The 12,394-nt window shown below is 38.2% G+C and overlaps 2 protein-coding genes across 2 annotated transcripts; both read left to right on the forward strand.

Annotated features, from left to right (window-relative positions):
* The first annotated feature begins 1,914 nt into the window (after positions 1 to 1,914).
* On the forward strand, positions 1,915 to 6,720 carry dnase2b (deoxyribonuclease II beta). The gene is made up of 6 exons (XM_035413526.1): positions 1,915 to 2,089; positions 3,084 to 3,258; positions 3,813 to 3,891; positions 4,757 to 4,918; positions 5,034 to 5,228; positions 6,005 to 6,720. Exons 1-6 carry the CDS (start codon positions 1,983 to 1,985, stop codon positions 6,337 to 6,339), a joined length of 1,053 nt encoding a protein of 350 aa, XP_035269417.1. The 5' UTR covers positions 1,915 to 1,982; the 3' UTR covers positions 6,340 to 6,720.
* Positions 6,721 to 8,408: 1,688 nt separating this feature from the next.
* On the forward strand, positions 8,409 to 12,275 carry rpf1 (ribosome production factor 1 homolog). The gene is made up of 9 exons (XM_035413525.1): positions 8,409 to 8,715; positions 8,868 to 8,924; positions 9,300 to 9,380; positions 9,606 to 9,701; positions 9,852 to 10,005; positions 10,238 to 10,320; positions 10,476 to 10,657; positions 11,160 to 11,286; positions 12,019 to 12,275. Exons 1-9 carry the CDS (start codon positions 8,473 to 8,475, stop codon positions 12,058 to 12,060), a joined length of 1,065 nt encoding a protein of 354 aa, XP_035269416.1. The 5' UTR covers positions 8,409 to 8,472; the 3' UTR covers positions 12,061 to 12,275.
* Positions 12,276 to 12,394: the final 119 nt, after the last annotated feature.

Here is a 12,394-nt window from a genome sequence, read left to right on the forward strand (position 1 = left end):
CAGATTAGTAATATAACGATTTTGAATCCATCCTTACATTGTATTTTCTATCTCACCCAATAGCCTGCTGATAACCAAAACGTATTTCTCATAGAAATATTCAAATTTGTAAACAACTTATCCAGGCGTGTCTCTGGTACAAGTTTTTTTTCTTTTTCTTTTCCCCTCCCCATTGCCACATATGCCTTGAACCGGCTCTGTATTAACCCTTGAGTGGTGTTCTGGTCTGTGGGACCCGTAGGCTATTCAGTGTTTACTAAAAGAAAAATGATACAATTAATTATATTTTCAACCTGAGACTCGTTGGCCTTGGCTCATTTTCTGTGAAGAACATGTAAAAGAACACATTTTTACTGAGTGCACACTGCACCCCCCCCCACACATTTATATTACATATGTGGTGTTCGGGTCCACTGGACCTGAGGGTAATAAAAGAGGAACTTATTTGTGAAAACAAGTCAGCATGGTAAAAATGAAACAAAAAGGTTTCCTGTGTACCTTCACTCTGTCTTCCTCCTACCTGGGTGTGCTGCATGTGTGTGTGTGTGTGTGTGTGTGTGTGGTTTGTCCTTCAGATTTGCAGCATATTTCATAGATTGAACACGACCCTCTCCACCATTTTATGTTATATTTTATTACCAAATGTCCCAAGCCTAATCCCATCACCACCCCCCACACCCACTCCAACTCCACCAATACACCCCCATCCCCACACACACACTCACAGTCCATAAGGATTCTTATTTCTTTTTTTTTCAAAATCAGAAATCACTTCCAAGTTTCTCTGTGGACAACACACACACAAACACACAAGGTTTCAACACAGCTCCAAGAACCTGTCTGCTCCCGCTTTTCCCGCACACTATACCCTCTGTAGTGTGTGAAACTACACACACAGACAAGGTTGTAACATTGTTACATTTCAAGCACCAATAACCTGTCTACTACTGCTTTTCCTGCAATCTTTACCCTCTGTAGTGTGTGAAACTGCACAATGTCTTGTGAGAACCTGCACAATGTTGCTTCAAAACATTCTAAACATTCAATATTTTCTCACATTCTACCCCAACTGCAAATTGGGGGAGGGACACAACAAATAAATAGCTTTGCGTGTGGCTCCTTACCACAATCGATTGGTATGGCAAAAAGAATCTCTGCTCAGAGGGCCTCAGAAATCATTTTAGAAGAGAGAGAAGCTAGAGTGGAAGGAATGTCTTCCATTTTGGAAAATGAAGAATTATTTCTTCATTTTCCAAGCTTGAATTAATTGAAGAATTAAGCTTGCACCAGCATGAGATGGAAGGAGACGCACTTCACGTGCAGCTGGAGCTTAGGCTTGTCACAGTGTCACTGTGCTGGCACTTGCGCTATTTCCCTCTAGATACTGTTGATAGCGGTATTACTTCCCTTGATCATTGGTCTAAACCTGTTTTCAGGGATACCGTGTGAATATAATATAATGAGTTTATATTTATTTCATAATGTCAATGTTCAAGGCCTGCTTATACACTATTTTTAATTTTATTTTTAAATCATATTTTTACATATGTCTAACTGCAAAATGCTGATTGTGTGGAGACAACTGTACTGGTGCAGGTGCACACACTTTATGCCAACCGTTAAACTCAATACCGCAGAAAGCCTACTTGAGCCAGCTGACTGTGGACACTGACTAGTAATTTCCTGCTTTGTACATCAAATTAATCACAAACCCTTGAATTTAACTGCAATCTTTCAGAAATAACTGAATAGGGGATGTGGTAACTAAACAGCCATTGTTATGCCACAAGAAATATAGAATGTCCATGTCAGGAGACAAACTCCGGACTTCCCCAACTGTCTTACAATGCAGCTGCGCTGTGGCCAGTTTCAATATTTCTCAATAAGCCCAGACTGACATGGAAACCACTTCTCTTTTTCAATTAAAAACCATTGCAAGTCCACTGGCTCCATCAGACTGCTGATCTGCAGACACATTTAAGATGTGCTGCTTTCATACATGGTTCATTTTGCTTCTTGTTCTTTTCAGTTTTACCCCCTGTCATACAGAAATATCCTGCAAGAATGAAGATGGGAAACCTGTTGACTGGTAAGTGGATTTTGGGATCCTTTGTTATGTGATCTTCAGCAAATCGTCACTATTTTTGCTTCAGTAACGCATGTTTCTATATGAGAATATGAAACATAGCAACGTATGAGAATAGCAACAACTATTCTCATACATTAGCTGGAAAGAACCAGTTTCTTGATAATATTTTTAGAGTGGACCAAGTTTGCTTGACTGTATCATAAAAACTGAAACCCTTTAACTTCTCAAAAACATTGTATTATATTAAATTAATAAAAATAAAAATTACTCTGTGCAGGCTCAATATTTAGATAATTTATTAATATATAAGCTTTTAAGTTAGCAACCAGCTTCATAGTTAAATTAACTTCAGATGAATAGAGCATGTCATGTCGGTAGAAAAGGAAAAAGAACATTTATAAAGACAGGGATAAGTGGAAGTTTATTTGTTTTAGTTGCTGAACGGCCCATGTGCAGCCTTTATGCTGTGTCTGCTTTTTGGTATGAACTAGTGAATAACCATTTTGAATGTATCCTTTTTCTCACTATGTAAGCCATGGATCAGCTAGATTTCACATTGAAGGATTCATTTCTGTTTTACCTTGGCCTTGGATTTTTATGCTGAATTTTAAAAAATATACTTCTCTCGCAAATCTTGAGGCAATCCCCTTGACGGTGGCACTTGTGATTTTAAAATCTCTAGCGTTTTTATCATGTGAACTGCACTTTTTTAAGTAGCTTTGGCTGAAAGCATCTAAATGACTAATCTCTAGTGCTTCTACCATTCGAGACAGGTTTTTTTGCATCAATGCACAAAGAGTCTAAGCGTTAAAATGATGCAGGCATTACAGCAGTGCATCTTGAATCGGTGTCAGATCAAAGTGATAATTTAAGAGAATGCTATTTTTACACGCCAGCATCTCATTGGGCAATAAGAGATTTTAAATCATGGCTGACTTATAACTTTGTAGGATACGCTTACATTTTGAAGTGACACTGTTTCCATTAACGATAGGTTCATCATGTACAAATTACCCAAATATAAAATTGATGATGTTGGAAGTGGACTCGAATACATGTACTTGGACTCCTCAGAGGAGGGCTGGCAGTTGAGCCAGTTTCTGGTCAATTCCAGTCAGGGAGCCCTTGGCAATACACTGAAACCACTGTACACAAGAAGGGGACTCAAGGTAAAGTTATTTTAAATTGTACTTGTTTTGCCTTGCTTACATAAACGGGGGTGGGGGGCAGGGGGGGGGGGGGGGTGGCATGAGCCTATCCCTGCGTGCAGTGGGCGAGAGGCAGGAATAGACCCTGGGCAGGTCGCCAATCCATTGCATGGCCCACACATAATTTACTCCAAGTAGCCCATTACATGCTGAGCAGAACCTGTAAGTTCTATACAGAATGGCCCTCGGTTGGGCTTCAAAATTGATACCATCTTGCTGCGAGGCAAGAAAAGGAACAGGCTAACATCAGCCAATGAGTACGAAGCATTGATTTTCTCAAAATGTGAATGAACCATGTTTGAATGTTCATCCTGACACTTTTATAAAGATTGTGCGAGGTACAGTACCATCATATATATATATATATTTTTTTATTTTATTTTTTTTTTACATTTTTTAAAAAATGTATCCATATTAAAATCCTGTACCTTGAACAATTTAATATGTTTTGTTTTTGGTGTTGGAATTCCTGCAATTCCTGCTTGCAGTTTCATTACATGTATGGTTCTGTTTAGTCCAACAGGTCAGCCTATGTGTTGTACAATGATGCCCCTCCCTTGATGAATTACACACGTCAGTATGGACATACAAAAGGTACTACTGTTTAAATGCTGACTGAAAGATGCTGTTTTTGGACTGCTGAATTTTAATCTATTCTTCACTATGCAAATATAGCCTGCAAAACATTTTTATCCTACTTTTAATTAGTGGTGCGAAAATACTGTACTGGTACACACCGCGGTTCATATATTATCTCCTTATTTGAATTTGTGGCCCTTTGTGTACAAGCATACAGTACATTAATAAACAGATGTCTGGATTAGTTTGTCAGATTCAATATTTATTTAATTTGACATTTATTTATTTATTTTACAATCAGTATGTATTTGTGGATGTTTGAAGTTGTTCGTGAATTCTGTTTGTTGCGCTGATGAGGTCAGAACATAATGAAGCTCAGAAGAAATGAATGTTGTCAAGGGCTGAGAGTCTGTGGTCAGTGTGGTTATTTCTGTAGGATACCCTGAAAAGGGCAAAACTCTCGATGCTGTGTAGATAAGGAGCAGGCCGCCCCTCCAAGCCACAACTTGGCGGGATGGTATCCTTGTCTACCTCAGGCAAAGCCAAGCTTATGACTCTGCAAAAACACAATGTGCTTTAGACTAAAAGGGGGGGGGGGGCACTGGGTGTGCAGGGCAAAGGACACTGATATGCAGTGCTGGTTCCAAGAACTTGGTAAAGGGGTCAATCAAACTTTGTTAAATGTATTTTGCTTAAATGCTACTTCCTGACCCTGCGATGAAAAAAACGTAGTGAAAAAACATTGCAGTGCTGATGCGGCATTAGGATGCATAACAGATTTTTAATGTTTGTGCAAGTAGCTGCTTATGTGTACATGTGTCTGCACATACGTGTCTGATTGCATGTGTACATTTGCACGGTACGTTTATGTCCTTGACAGGAGCTCTACACTTTGACCAGTCTCAAGGCTTCTGGCTCATCCACAGTGTCCCCCACTTCCCACCATTTCCAGAAAGGGGATATTCCTGGCCTTCCACTGGCCAACACTATGGCCAAACTGTGCTTTGTGTCACTTATAAATATGGACAGTTTCCTGAAATAGGTGAGAAAAGGCCAAAATTACATTTAAAATTTGAAGCGTATCCTAGGAAACCAGATTTCTTCTGATTTTTTAAATGTGCCTGCTGATGGAGCTGTTTCCCCACCTCTCCCTTCAGCCCAGCAGCTCCTATACTATAATCCCCATGTGTACAACTGCTCCTTGCCTGTGGAGTTCCAGAAAGACATGGCCAGCCTGGCTCTCCTTTGTGATGGCTCCAAGTTGCCATGGGTCTCTAAGAGAATGCAGGGACTGATTTCAGCAAAAGGAGAACACTTCCTTAGTTTTGCTAAATCAAAATTCTACGTTGATGGTAAGAACGTTGGTTTTAAAACAAGAATCGTGCTATGTGATGCTGTGAAATTGTATCTGATAAGTCTCTAAAATGTTTTCTTTACCTGCAATCCTGTTTTCCTATTGGAAGGTCCTTTTGACATGTGATGTATAACTCAAAGTTCAAGAACATTCTATAGCCCAGAAATTGTTGACATAGGTTATGAAACAGTAAAAAGGCATGCTGTACTAAAGATTTTCGTATTTAGACATTCAGTACATTACACAGCCACTTTTCCAGTGACTCCTACTGTTTTTCTAAAAATCAACCTTTATTTCTAGATATCAAGTTATATTCTAGTGCACTTATGTCAATATTGGACCCAAATTAACTTTTAACGATTAACACTTGTTTTGTGGCTTAATTGTATTTTGCTACCTTGACAAAAGTCATGATAATTACAGTTGTATACAACATCATTTTGCAAATGCACAAGCTCCACAAAGTCTCATTTCAAAAAGAATATAGGGAAAGTTGGGGAAGATCCACGTAAGGTTATGCTTTAAAATCACTTGGAATGGATCTTAAAGCCTTAGCTGGATCTGCTTTGTCCAGACAAGGGGTTGCAGAAAGCCGTCATTGTTGGGTCAAAAGACATTTGTCAAGGTATCAAAATGAATAACATTCCTTTTTAGGATGAAATGTTTGTTTAAAGCTATTCTACTCTCAGGGTTGTGCAGATATAATGACATACTACATAAAACAGAAATGTTTCTAACTTATAGATTTAATATTTCTGTTGACATTCTCCACAGACATATACACGGGATGGGTAGCTCAGACCTTGAAGACTGATCTGTTAGCAGAAACCTGGCAGCACAGCTATCATGTGCTGCCTTCCAACTGTTCTCTCCCCAATCATGTAATGAACATCCAGCGGATCAAATTACCGGGGCCAATTCAGTTCAAATCCTCTTTCGATCACTCGAAATGGTGCGTGTCACGGATGTACAAGGACCGCTGGACATGTCTGGGGGATATGAACCGGGATGGCCCACAGATTTGGAGAAGTGGGGGTCTGGTTTGTTCACAGAACCCGATCATCTATAAAGCCTTCCGCCAGGCTGTAGCCTGGTACATCAGCTGTTGAGACAAACTGCAACAGGAGCCTTTCGCAATCCTTATTCTTCAATACTTGTACTATGAATTGCTTTTCATTAGCCAAGCTAAGCCACTGTATGGTGGTTAAATATTTCAGAGTAGGCTCTCAATAAAAATAACTAACCCTGAAATGGGGGCTATGCATAAAAACGTCTGTATTTTCTACATAATGAAACCAAAATGTATAAAATATTGTTTTATTAAAAGCTGACAATGTTTAACCACATATTAATTGTTTGATTACCAACCTAAAATTATGTTTGCAGGATTCAATGAGTTGTGGTTTCATCATGTCTTAAATACACTTATTTTGTCTATGTAGCATTTCTACATGGAAGTGTAAATAAACCTTTTTCAGCAAATCTTGTAATTTTCTGTAGGCATTACATAATTTGTTGGCCAGTTACTAATCATGTGCGAATGAATTTGAATGAATCTCTTATGAGATTCATTCAAACTCAACTTTTGAAAAAAGTGACTGCTCAGCTCTGCATCTTCTGTAAAAGGTCTTGGGAGAAGCTTCTGATTAGTATATCCTTATCATTGTCTTCCATTGGAGTGTTTGATCATGGAAACTGGCAGCACAAGGCTTTAATTGACTGTGAATGAATCCGTCTGCAACACGCCCACTGATAATATATTCAACATAATCCAGCCCATTTTCCACCTGTGCCATGCACTTTGAACTGTGCGCTCCTTGTCTCTGGTCACAAAAATACCAACATTTAAAAGGCATGTGCTGTGTGCCCACGCGCCATGCTATTGACTGCACCCATGCGTCGTGCAACATTGAATCCAAAAAATAGAGCCCTAAGATTTGATGCTGTTTTGGTTGCTCTCCAGACTATATGTAGTCCTGCACTGAAAGCCTGAGCTATTGTTCTCCTTTTCTTGTGACTGCCATGTACTTTTAATGAACATACATATCTTCATGATGTACAGTGTGACCGAGGTATGATCTCACAGCACACCCAAATTCTTCAGAGCATTTCATACATTTTTCTATGAAACATGCAAATTCAGTGAATTCTGTTTAAAAGTTGTTGGGTTTTTTTCTCACCAGGTCAGTCTGTGAGAGTTATCCTTTCTGTTTTAAAAAAATACTTACCATAGTTGAATAAAGGTATGTGGGCTAAAGGTACAAAAAATATCTGACATGAATAGAGAAGTCAGCGAGGAGATCCAGGCAGTGGAGCTGTGTGTACAGATCTGTCTGTTGTGGATCTTCAACACTGGATAAATATGAGTCTTGTCCTTACCCCATTCCAGGCTGTATGGATCATCAATTGTTCATCAATTGTTTCAGTAGCTGTTATTTATTAAAACAAATAACAAATACACACTGATACTACATTTTATTTTATTACACATTAATCCTCAGTTTGATCTTAAAATAATTGGTTGGATAGGTATTCAGCTAATTAGCAATGGCAAAGCTAAATTATTTCACATGCAAAAAAGTCTGTCCGAAACCCCTGTGATGGGGACTTCTCTTACAATAAAATAAAATGCTGCCATCCCACACCACGGCTATCGCCTCTACAGATACACAAGCAGGCTATTCATTTTCTATTTAAACCCTGGCTTTATGGCTAATATTTTTCATAATGAAAATTCCTAGCCAAATTTGCTGTGTATATTTTCTGACTATGTGTTTTTGAGTTTAAGCATTGCCTTGTGGAGGATATTGTCTATATATATTGTAATTTTGTCTATATCGTTGTTGCCTGGTATTAGATTTTAAAAGTTCTGAACCTTGGAGTTAATACATTCCAGCATTAATTACTCAATGCCATTTGATATGAAATATCAGTCCTGCATACTGTGTAATTGATTAACTTAACAGTATCACATCTCGCTTTGGTTTTACAAAACTCCAGACCGAAAAAGGAAAACCGATTTATCATGAGCGACATCTCTAGTTCGATCAAATTCTCAGCCGCAAAAAAAGTGTAATAGCGAGAATAAAATTATATTCTTTGGCGTCGCTAGGGGGCATAATCAACGAACTGTGGCTGTGCGTTTGAATGAACTCGGAAGTCATTTGAAAATTGTTTCCTGGTCAAAGAGTAAAGGTCAGTAAACGCATGCGAGGAAGAAACTTGGATAAAAAGCACGCAGCATGGATTCCGAAGTGCAATCAGAATCGCGGATTACGAACAAGAAACAAAAGAAAAAGATGAAAAACGAAAAGATACGGAACAAACTAAATCAGGAGGCTGTAGAAAAGGGCGCCGTCAAAGAATCTGAAAATGCGAATGCAGAACCAGAATCGTCGTTTCCCCCACCATTCAGCGTGTCAGAAATAAAAAACAAACAACGGCGACATTTTATGTTCATGAAATATAAACAGGAAAAACGAAAAGTAAGATCTGTTGTCATAAGTTATTACTTTGCTTTGTGTGCAAGATAATTGCCTACATGACAAGGCTAGTGTTATTTTGAAAGTTACTTAAACCGTACAACCACCTTTCTCTGTCTATGCTGGCGATATTTGACCATTTTATTTTATCAAAGGAAAAGCTGGCTTTGAAGAAGAAAAGGAAAAAGGAGAGGGACGCCCTTGGTGACGCGGTAAATTGCACTTATTATACACATTTGCTTGTTATGCTACCATTAGTTTTACTGTGCAGCAGTAACGTTGATGAGGTACTGTTTTTCAATAGTGTAGCCTACTTGGACTGAATGCCGGATGTGGATGAAGATTTAAACGCACAGATGTGATCTCTGTGGTCTTTTAACCATTAGAAGAGTAGTTATTTTAATGCTATTTGTTTAATTCTATGTCGGTGTTATAGAAGTGATTGTTACATCAACTTTATAATGTTCAGTTCAGAACATTCTAATCAGATATTTGTTATCGTGCACCTTAAAGGTGTATCAACAAAAAAAAAGTGTGTGGAAGAAAGTGATGTGGTTGTATATGAAATATGACTTGCTTTTCTGTAGGCACCTCCAAAACCAGTCCCTAAAACCATAGAAAATCAGAGGATTTATGATGAAACCACAGTTGACCCAGAAGATGAAGAGGTAAGGTTTCTCATTTGATAATTATAGGAAAAAGATGAAGCATTAAGTTTGACATCATTGTAACATTAATTCAGACTGAAATATATTAATATAAAATGTAAAATGTTGTACTTGTGAATATTGTGTATGCAGTGGGTAGAGAATGTAAAACACATGCCTCATTATGTTTGTTTACTGTTGTTGCTTAAACGTATGTTTTCGTTTTAATTTTTCAATTTTCTGCAGGTAGCTTTTGATGAGGGAACTGATGAGTTTTCAGCTTACTTCAACAAACTAACAAATCCAAAAGTTCTCATTACCACCTCAGACAGACCAAGAGGGGTGAGCATGTTTTTGGACCGCACCATTAGGACAATTCTTGCATTCCAGTACAGGATGTATGCAAAATGTAGACATCCAGTATGAACATAAATGCTGAAAGTTGTACTCAATTTATTTCCCCCTATTTAAAGTTGCTTCTTTGTTTTTCAGAGGACGGTGAGGTTCTGTGAGCAGCTTGCAACCGTCATACCAAATGCACATGTGTATTATAGACGAGGTCTTGCTTTAAAGAGGGTTATCCCTCAGTGTATAGCTAGAGATTTCACATTTCTCATGGTGGTAAACGAGGACCGTAAGATGCCCAGTATCCTTTTTTATGTGTTTTAGGTCACATCATGAGTTCCTTGAGCTTCTCACAAAAATAAATAAATTCTCCAGCAATTCTACCCACAATTTTCCCATTTTTAACACAGCATTGTCCATTGATTCAGTTTGTGCTTTATACACACTATTTTTGCAGAAATGTTGGCTGCCCAATATTTATGTACATGCACACATTTTGTTTATTGGAGTCTCCTTAACCAAAAATTACAAAGATGGCCTTGTTCTCTGCCATCTTCCGGATGGACCAACAGCGCATTTCAAAGTAAGCAGTGTTCGACTGCGCAAAGAAATGAAGGTAAGCTGTTCTAGCTTCAGCTTTATCTTGTATCTTTTTGAGGTCTGTAGAAATATTGCTTGTTTTATTTAATTGTGAATCCAAGAATGTGTGTTCGGGCTGTACCTGTTGCTGAAGAAAAACATACTTTGCTCTTTCCTGTGAACACTTTACAGAGACGAGGCAAAGACCCAACAGAGCATTCTCCAGAGGTGATACTAAACAACTTTACAACACGTTTGGGTCACAGCATTGGACGGATGTTTGCTGCACTCTTCCCCCATGATCCACAGTTCGTCGGTCGGCAGGTTGCAACGTTCCATAATCAGCGAGACTTCATCTTTTTCAGATTTCACAGGTGAGTACCCGGACCTTGACACCTTCAACATATTTAGAAAAACCAAAACTCATATACTCTTAAAATGGCTGTTTCATTATTACGGAAAGGAAGGGGGGACGGCTGTTCATTGACTGCAACTATTGAGCACTCTGTATTTTCTGAGACTTCCATGGGCGTAACTTACTATTTACCATGTACCACGTGATGGCATTTGAAAATGGTACTGATAATGAATGCAACAATAGTAAAAACAATAGCATAATAAATAGTGTTAATATAAATTAGGGCATGTAGAGAAGTGAAAATGATGTAAAACAGAGGATAGTGTAACTAAAACTGTATATCATTCTACCGGGCTTCTTTGTTAAGGCCTATCATAGTACGTGGACGGTTGGAATCAAAACCAGCATGTACAATGGGGTCAAAGCTCTGACTTTTAAGAAGCCATGATCTAGTCTTAATGTAATGGAAAGCTGTTTTGGATAAATTGGACTCAATCACTGTTGTCTGCTCCCCTAAGGTACATCTTCAAGAACGAGAAGAGAGTTGGCATTCAAGAGCTAGGACCACGCTTTACACTTAAACTTCGCTCTCTCCAAAAGGGCACGTTTGACTCCAAATTTGGAGAGTATGAATGGGTTCACAAGGTGAGTGCTTGCATAGTGATTCTTAAACATTTGGCTCAAATGTTGAGATGAGCAACTAATCCAGAAGACCTGGAATCATTCATGTTTGGAGAAGTAGCTGTCAACTACTGGCAGATGAGGGATTAATACTTCCAGTAGTGTGATAGTGTGAAGTATTCCTGCATCTACATTTCCCCTCTTGTATCTGCACAATTAATTCCTCTAGGATCATGCTGTCCTTGGTGCATAAAGCTAACTGTCATTTAGGATAGTGTCACAGCACATTGTTTCCATTTGGCAAAACGCAGTAAAAACAGAACTACACACATTGTGAATTCAGATTTTCAGGTTGTCGTTATAATGTTTGGGTTTTTTTTCTCTTGGTTTTCCTGATTGTGCATCTTTTAATTAACCGGTTTTCTTTGGCATCCCACAAAAAACTTGTTCTTTCCCTTTCTTGTGTTGAATACTGTGGAACATCCCAATTTACATTCTTTAGCTGTAGTGTCAAGATATGCCTCTTAATATTTAAAGTTTTTAATTTGTGGAAAGTGGGACTTAAGTTGAATGCTTGTCTTTCTGCAACAATGTTAAGGAGGAATTTGGCTAAGTCCGGTGACTTACCCAATGCAATATATAGGTGTTTTTTTGCAGGTCATTAATTAACCTGCGCCCACACCCCCACACACGTATGGACAGGTGTGCTTATATGTCAACTGTACCTTTTTAATTCAATCTTTTCTCACTTTTCAGCGACATGAGATGGACTCCAACAGAAGGAAGTTCCATCTTTAAACATGGATTCCAATATGCATCAGACTACAGCTATGTTAATGTCATTTTTAAAAATATGTATTATGTATATAAATATAATTTGAGTTTGAAAAATGACAAATGTGAAAGAACAATGACCTGTATTTGAATGATTCAAGTTTCCACAAAGTAATTGACCCATAGGCCTATGTTTTCTAAGGCCTGCAAATTAAAAGGACGTGCTCCTATTCAATTGACATTTTATTTTCTTATTATAAAAGTCCAGTGAAGAATGTTGCCAAAAAAGAATGCATTAATTAAAAGGCACAAGAGAATATTTAAAATCAGTCTCTCCCCTTGATTTAACACCAGTTAA

This window comes from Anguilla anguilla, chromosome 4 (assembly GCF_013347855.1).
Source record: "Anguilla anguilla isolate fAngAng1 chromosome 4, fAngAng1.pri, whole genome shotgun sequence".
NCBI classification, from domain to species: domain Eukaryota; kingdom Metazoa; phylum Chordata; class Actinopteri; order Anguilliformes; family Anguillidae; genus Anguilla; species Anguilla anguilla.